This window comes from Bos mutus, chromosome X, assembly GCF_027580195.1.
Source record: "Bos mutus isolate GX-2022 chromosome X, NWIPB_WYAK_1.1, whole genome shotgun sequence".
NCBI lineage: Eukaryota > Metazoa > Chordata > Mammalia > Artiodactyla > Bovidae > Bos > Bos mutus.
This window is the reverse complement of record NC_091646.1, coordinates 76,836,513-76,844,887: the sequence shown is the minus strand read 5'-3', so window position 1 is coordinate 76,844,887 and position 8,375 is coordinate 76,836,513. Positions and strand designations below refer to the sequence as shown.

The 8,375-nt window shown below is 41.3% G+C and overlaps 1 protein-coding gene across 1 annotated transcript; it reads right to left on the bottom strand.

The window, feature by feature from the left end:
• Nucleotides 1–4,129: 4,129 nt before the first annotated feature.
• Nucleotides 4,130–6,681, bottom strand: GSPT2 (G1 to S phase transition 2). Its single transcript, XM_014480278.2, has 2 exons — nt 6,568–6,681; nt 4,130–6,460 (listed from the first exon to the last, which is right to left on the bottom strand). The coding sequence occupies exon 2, from the start codon at nt 6,447–6,449 to the stop codon at nt 4,554–4,556; it is 1,896 nt and encodes a 631-aa protein (XP_014335764.2). The 5' UTR covers nt 6,450–6,460; nt 6,568–6,681; the 3' UTR covers nt 4,130–4,553.
• Between the last annotated feature and the right edge of the window lie 1,694 nt (nt 6,682–8,375).

Here is an 8,375-nt window from a genome sequence, read left to right as displayed (position 1 = left end):
CATCACTCAAAGAGTTAACCCTTTATACATTTTAAAATGTATTAATATATTTTATTTCACCTGTTCATTTATACCTTACAAAATTGACAAAAGAAGCTAAAGCGGTTTGGAAAGCTAAATAATATATGTCGTGAGCATCAGTTAAAGCAGGGTGCAAAAAGAAATACAAAGGTAGAAATCAAACACTAACCTTTAATCAGATAGTGCAGAACAGAAGGAACCTGGTGCAGCAGTCCATGGGGTCACAAAGAGCCAGACACCACTTAACACTCAACAACAAACCTTTAATCCAGGAAATGTCAGCTAAACCAGCAGAAGTCACTGGGAGTCTTTCTTGCTCATCTGCTATGTAAGAATGTGTTCTTCTTCTGTAAATTTATTGCTGTGGCAAAAGGTCACTGAAAGACTGTGGTAGAGCTAGTAAAAGCAGTTTGGGGAGGAGATAATTCATTTAAATCTCAGAGATTAGAGGAAGCCTTTTAATCAGAGCTCCAAATGTGAGGAAAGAGCCGTAATTTACTTATTGGATATATATCATATCATGTGAGAGATATAAACCTTTTTTTTCCCTTTTTGTCCTCATTCTAAAACTGGGGGCAGGTCTCAATAGTCTCTGAACTTTTAAGTTCAACAGTGAAAGATACAAATATCTTCCTTAGGGGACTGAGAACTATCTGCAAATTATGTGCCCATGTAAATTTGGATTGTTTAACATTAATCTGAGTAGAAAAGAAGGGGCTTTGCTGAAACCCCTTTTGATTGATTCTTAGAACTTGACTGAACTTTTCATCCACTGAGTTATAAAGAAACTGTCATGATTTTTAAAGGGTAAGTGAAGGAAAAGAGAATCCCCCTAGAATTTAGACAAATTTCCTCTAAAATGATCTGGCAGTGTTGAGTGCAAGATGGAACTGTAAGGGAAGCCTACAGTCAATATTCTATAGGCTATAGTGTCAAACTGTATACTGTGTTCTCTTACATATAAGCAACACTTTTTTTTTTTTTTACTTCTTGTTTTGTTTTCTCATTCATAGCATGTTCATACAGAAGGGTTTTAGTTTCTCTTCTTTTCCCCTTGTTGATTTTGGTGATTGGTCGAACATGAGCACACCCAGGGTGTTTTGAAGAAGCCTCTCCCAAATTCTAAGGCAAGCCCACTTTCCCCACCCTGTGGAAGTGGTTGTGTCCCTAGTGAGAAATCTGGGATCAAACTTTCCTTCCCCTCAGTGGCCAAACATGAGTAGATATTGTTAAATGAAAACTAGGACAAATGAAAAAATGTCAATACCTTCAACAGAAAATAGAGAATCTCATGTTGATGTTTGACAGAAAACAATGAAATTCTGTAAAGCAATGATCCTTCAATTAATACATAAATTTTAAAAATTTAAAAGAAAGAAAATATAGAATCATAATGAACATAGAAACAGGCATTGGATCAATGTGAACATGTCCAAATGCTCAGGTTTTGGCAGAATTTCTGTGGTTGCTGGATAATTTCTTTTGAATGACCATGAAACAGTAATAATTTTCCTGCTGCTAAATAGGCTATTTTAATTAATGTGAGTTGAATATTTGCACTGCAAAATGTGCATAAGTAAACTTTAAAAGAACAGGTTCTTGCATTGCAGTAAATCAGAATCATGGCACTGTTAAAAGGTCTATTCTGACAAAGGATTTGTCTACTGGGAGACAGGAATGGTAACCATAGTGGATATTAATAGCACTGACAATTTGTCCTGGGTACCAGAGAAAGGCGCTCGAAGTTGAGTAATGTGGAGACCTGCTAGCTTCTGCCCAGCTCAAACTTTCCACTTTCTTTCTTTCATGGGTCTTTGCTGAAGTACCAAATAAATTGGCCCCCTTTCCTAAATTTCCTATTTGTCCTATAACGACCAGAAGAATACAAGGAAGAGCCTTGGGAGAAAAGTTGCCAAGAGTGAAATGGCTAGGCACATATTGAGAAATCCTGAAGTAGCAAGTTCATGATGTATTTACAGAATACAGCCAGACTTGGGGAGTTTCTACACTGACCTTGCTTGTCAGGAATTTGAGATGCTCTTGGCACAGTTAAGTTAAATAGGTCTAAATTAGAGGCAACAGGGGACCTCTGAAGGGACACTGTTTTGTATGCCCTGGGGAAACAGTACTGTGCTTGTGAATGGCCTTAATTTGCAGTATTGGAAAACACTACCAGACATTAAGAACTATAGAGAAAGTTATTCATGAAGCTAGAAAAAAAACTGTTACAAGTGTATATATTTTCCTAAAGTGTCTCCAACCACCTGGATCATCTCTGAAATGAAAATTATTGGTTTCTAAAATCCACTCCCAAAGATTTATGATTTATGTCCTGACTTCTGAATGTTTATATATATATATATTTCAGAGCTCCTGGTGGAGAAGTTTCTATACAACTGGCTAATGAGAAAGACATTTAGGAGACAGTTTTTGATGGGAAGTTATCCAAATTGGATGGAGAAAAAGAGTTCTGTTCTGCCTTGCGGCTTTGGCCTATTAGTGGATGCTATCTACAATGATCCTATTGGTAAATTACTAGAATTGTAAAATCAGTGAGATTGATGCAGCATCAGAAACAGATTTTTAAAAAGTGGCTGCCACAGTAAAACTTTTAGCAAACACTCCATTTTGTACAAAGTTCAGAGCACAGAGGCAAAAGAACAAACTCTAAAATAAAATGAAACTCTTACCACTGATATTCTAATTATTAAAGGACTGGGTCCAAGACAACATGAGACACATCCCTGTGGGTTAGGTCAGCTGACATATGACAAAATAAAAAACCTCTTTTCCTTTGTGGGTGTCCTGAAGATCTATGGTTGGATGATTCACAGAGCCATGCTATTGATGCTCTGAAAAGACCTGTGGCTATCTCTGATTCTGAAGGTACATGGGGACACAAACAAAGGGACCATGGAGAAGGGTCCTGAGCACTGCCCAGGGTGTTCCAGCAGCAATCCCCACCCTTGTTAAACCACCCCATGAGTGTGAGGAATTGGATGTGCCCACCACTGGGCAGTGTTTACACTGGGCCACTATCCACTTACCAAGACAGAAAGTTCCTGCGGTTGTTGAGTCACACAGGTTATAAAGCCTCTCTCTTGGCAATAAAAGTAGTCACCTCAGGATCTACAGTTGTTTTCCTCAAGGTACTCTTCATGGACAAGTCCTGTTATCTCTGACCCCAAGAGTGTGTTGTGATTTGATTGTAAAAATGACCCCTCACCTTTCCTACTAACCCCAAGCAGTGAAGAATGGGAGAGTGGAATGGTCTCCCCATTTCTAAGCTCAGTACTCTCACTAACCCTTACTTGTCAGTGAATGACTGACTTACTATTGCAAGTATTTATCTTCTCAACAGTAATGCCCCTTATTGTGTTGTGCCCCACACCACAAGGTTCTCAGTGAATAGAACAAAGGGGTGTGTTAAGATGAAGCTGTGCTGTGTTTAGTTGCTCAGTCATGTCCAACTCTTTGTGACCCCCCTAGGGACTGTAGCCCACCAGGCTCCTCTGTCCTTGGGGATTCTCCAGGCAAGAATACCAGAGTGGGCTGCCATGCCTTCCTCCAGGGGATCTTCCCAATCCAGGGATCGAACCCAGGTCTCCCACACTGAAGGCGGATTTTTACTGCCTGAGCCACCAGCGAAGCCCAGGGGGTACAGATAACAGTCTAGTCAACATACTATCTGAATCCCCAGGTATATTTGTAATCTGACCATGTTCAACATTTGGGGATTTGGTAGATGGCATGAGCTTTTTTTCCCAAATACCAAGTAGGGAAGCAGAAGAGCTCCTTTATTGACTGGACTTGAACACAGAAAACAAAGTTCATTGGGAAGAGCTCTAAAATCTTTTTCATCAAAATTAAAACCTTTCCTTTAACACAAACCTGTGCATTATTTGTAAATTCTTCATTTAGAGCAGTGAGTACAAGACAGTTTTTAAAAACTAATACAATTATGTAAAGTTTAAAAATAAAATAAAATTAGAAAAAAAAAAAAAACCCAGGTAATAAGATGTATTCAGTTATTTGAGAAAGTGAAAAAGCTAACTGAGAAGTATTATAGACAAATTTTAAAAATATTCAAAAGCACTTCAAATACCAGTAAGAGTTTCAAATGGAATATTTTATTCACATGTTAGTTGTCTTTAACATGTACACACACACTGACACACTCTGATTGGTCTGGTTGGAACAAGGGTTGTCTAAGTATCCTAAAGGAAAATGAAAAATTAAAAATATATTAATTTTTCATTGTTATAGACAATTACATCCACATCAGTTACAAAGATTTTACTGATTTTGTTCAAGGAAGCAGAATGGAATAGGAGGAGGAAATTGTGGGTAAATTCAACAGTGACATAACTGAGGTCTCAACATGAGAGCTGACAAAACATGGATTTTTGCTGTGAAATTTTTCTTTGCAAAATATGGAGAAAAGTTTGTCAATGTGTAGTAAATAAGAGAAGATGGTGAAATTTATCATAGTCAATTCTCACAGTATTGTATATGGACATCAAGAAAACTGCTTAGTCCTTCTCTGGGACCAGTTTCAGAACTTTGCCAATTGCAATGGTCTTACCCTCATCTCTTAAAGTAAAACGACCCATCTGAGGAAAATCTTTGAATGTCTCAAGGCAGATAGTTCCTGCTGTCCTTAAACGGGCAATGCACACTTGATCTTGCTTCACGAAGCGGGGCCGTGTCTTACTCTTTTCTCCTGATTTTTTATCTACCAAGGAGATTAAGGCTGTTATCTCAACTTCCTCAATACAAGTATGAATGTGCAGCACTGCATTATAACCTGGGCAGATGATGGATTTGTGCTCAATAATCACTATCTGAACATCAAATGTGCGTCCAGAATGGCAAAGATTAGTAGGATCACAGAGTATGAATCCTGGAAGAATCTCTTCTTCTTCAATTCCCTTCAGTCTGATTTTAAGGTTTTCACCTGGGGCTACATAATCAGTTTCAGCATCATCAGAAAGTATTCCAAGAACTTCCACATTGTGCTTGTTTGGCATCATCACAAGCTGCTGGCCTTTAAAAATGGATCCTGATTCCAGCTTTCCCAGGACCACAGTGCCCATATCCTTGTACTTATCCACAATTGGCAGTCTAATTGGTCCATCAATGGATCTGTTGAAGTTTGGCATATTATCCAAATAGGGAATGAATGGTAATCCAGTGTACCAAGGGCAGAAATCTGATTGCTCTTTAATATTTGCCCCGGTCAGCCCTGAGCAGGGCATAAAGTGAATGTCCTTTTTGGGACTAAAGCCGACTTTTTTCAAAAAGGGCACTAGCTTTTCTTTACATTCTTCATATCTTTCAATGCTCCAATTTACTGTGGGATCATCCATCTTATTAATAAGCACTATCAAATATTTCACCCCTGCCGTTTTTGCCAACATTGCATGTTCTCTTGTCTGTCCACCTTTTTCAAATCCAGTCTCAAACTCTCCTTTCCTGGCAGAGATTACCAGTACAGCCAAATCAGCTTGAGAAGCACCACCGATCATATTTGGGACAAAACTCTTATGGCCAGGGGCATCTAAAATTGTGAAATGTTTCTTCTCTGTTTCAAAATAGGCACGACCCACTTCTACTGTTTTACCCTTGTCTCGTTCTTCCTGGTTTGTATCTAAGGCCCAGGACAAATACCAAGTTTCTCTGTTTTTTTCTTTAGCTTCTCTTTCATATTTCTCAAGTGTTCTTTTGTCAACCATTCCTGTCAAAAACATGATCTGTCCTCCAATGGTTGACTTCCCGGCATCAACATGCCCAATGAATACCACATTTACGTGTTCTTTTTTAGGAGCACCTGAGGGTACGACCACAGATTTCGATTTTCTGATTTCCTCTTTCTCCATCATTTCCTGGCCACTTTCTTCTGGGGGCCCCGAATCTCCCAAGGAACTACCCCCTGGCTCGGCTTCACTTACTTCATTGTGCTCCCATGACTCTTCTAAAACCATCTCCACCTCTCCATTTTCTACAACAGGTTCTGAAAGTTCCATGGTAACGGCTGAATTGGAACCTTCACGCCACAATAACTGTTCCTCTTTGGAATGTTCCACAGGTGCCCCCCGTCCCAGCCTTTTACCTTGAGGGTCGCCCGCGCCCGTACAGGTTTCATAGAATCCGGGGGCGTCATTCGGGGGGGTCTGCGGCTGGCTCGGGCCCCGCAGGAAGGCCGGCACGAACTCCGCGGCATGGACGTTAGGCACGAAGGGTTTGGCGTTGATGTTGAGCTGACGGCTGAAGGCCGAGCTGAGGGGCTCATGCTGCACCTCGGCGGCGACCGCCGCCAACGCCGAGGAGGCTCGGTCCCCGCTCGGGGCCAAACCCGGTGCTTCCATGTCCACCTGGTCCCAGCAGTCGGGAGCCGAGTCGCTGCTGCTGCTGCTGCCCAGATCCATCGTCTTCAGCCCTGATAGATGCGGGGAGGGAACGGGTTTAATGGGAGAAAAGAGACGGCAGTGCCGCCGGGGGTAAGGCGGCAAGAGTGGAGAGTTGGGATGGGGAAGCGACACGAACCTTAGCGGCGGCTTGGAGGCAGCCGGGTCCCGACACTGCATTCGCAACTGCGGCGGCAGCAGCAGATATGGCGGCGCAGCCTCTCCTGTTGTGTGTGAGCGGATCTCCTCCCCCAAACCCCGACCACTTCCGACTCTTCCACGGCCGACCCGGTGCCGGGCGGGGATTGACCCCTAGCTGCCATCCGTATGCTCGGCCTCCCGCATCCTTAGTCCTGGCTGAGGTCCAAAAGCCTCTTTTTTAAAAAACAAAAAAACCCGAAAGTTTCCATTCATTTTTGTATACGCGCTCCGGGAGAGCGATTTGACCACGATGTAATGATTAAACCTAGACAGGCACACCTGATTTCCAATTCTACTCAGATTCTAGTGAAAATGAACATTCTTATTGAACAAATGGAGGTAGGATAGGGGTTAAAGGTTTACCCAGCAACTGAAAGAAGAAATTAGTGATTAGGGAGGTGCTCTTGAAATACAGGAAGATGAAGCTGAACCTTGGAAATGCGACTTTAGATCAGACATTAATTTGAAACCCTTTCCAGTGCACTCCTCCCCCCCACCTCCCCACCCCAATAAATAAGCCTGTAACCTTGGCTGATGGCTTTCATGGTGTAAAGATGGGCTTATAACCTCTTTTTATGTAAAGCACTTGGGCTGTGTCTGCTTGGAAGAAGTTTCCAATGAGACCCTTGTCCCAGTCTAGCTGCACAACCTATAGCATTTGTGCAGGTGTCTGGACAATGGCTAGCCTGTGATGTGGTGGTGGGTCAGATAGACAGGTACGGGACTCAGATCTCTTGTATTCTTCTAATCAACTGTATTCTGGTGTACCTTCCTCACTAACCTCCCTGGAGTACAGCCGAGGTCCACAGAATTAGGCTTCCCTCTTATTCTTGGGGCCTAGAACCTTCTTACTGCTGATACTGGGTTTGATCTTAAGAATCAGTGTCATATTGGAACCTTACAGGTGGTGTGGGTATCAGCATAATTAAACCAATTAAGACCTCTGAGATGGACAAAGTCCATAAGATCCTAAGCAGTAGAATCTCACTCTTAGAATTTGGAACGCTTGTGCCAAAGCCTAGAAGAGCTGGTTTGTAAATTATCTTAATTTAGATCAAACTGAAATAGAAAAAAAGATCCTGGGAAAATGTAATTTGCTAGTATGAAATAAAGTCATATTAAATAAATCCAACAACAAGCCAGAATATAAAAATTAGTAGCTGATTTAAAACAAAAATTTTGTAATGAACATTTCAGGGGTAGAAGAAAATGTCCTATGTCTAACACACTTGGATACTTGGTGGTTTCAGCCTGGTTGCCACTATTTTACGAGCTGTGTGCTGTTCCTAAGCCATTAGATGTCAAACCCCTTCATTCTTTTTGCGTCAGGTAAAAAGACTTAGTTATTTGCTATCACTTAAAGAGAATGTGCACACCTATTCACAATGAATAGGAAGAAATTAGAGGGTAAATGTGCAGAAGCCATGCACCGAAGACTTTCTTGGGCATTCTGTGAACCTCAAATAGACTTACTAAAATGTCTCTGGGAGAACTAGTCAAGGTTTAGGGAATTGTGTTCACATAAAGTTAGCAATAGCAAGGAAGCAGGACAGACCAGGGACATTTCCTTTACCCTGGTCATTTGTATTAATCATGAGAATATTAGCATAACTGTTACTTAGTATTATCTCTGTTAGAGACAAAAGGATGAGTTACTTTTAGAACCTTAAAGGAGAAATGAGAAATGGTGACTGGATGTCTTCACAAACCATCATCCTTGGGATTCAGGAGAAGACAGATATATCC

Bases quoted from the DNA above. Each gene is read 5' to 3' on its own strand.
- GSPT2 (XM_014480278.2), bottom strand. From the start codon at position 6,449: ATGGATCTGGGCAGCAGCAGCAGCAGCGACTCGGCTCCCGACTGCTGG.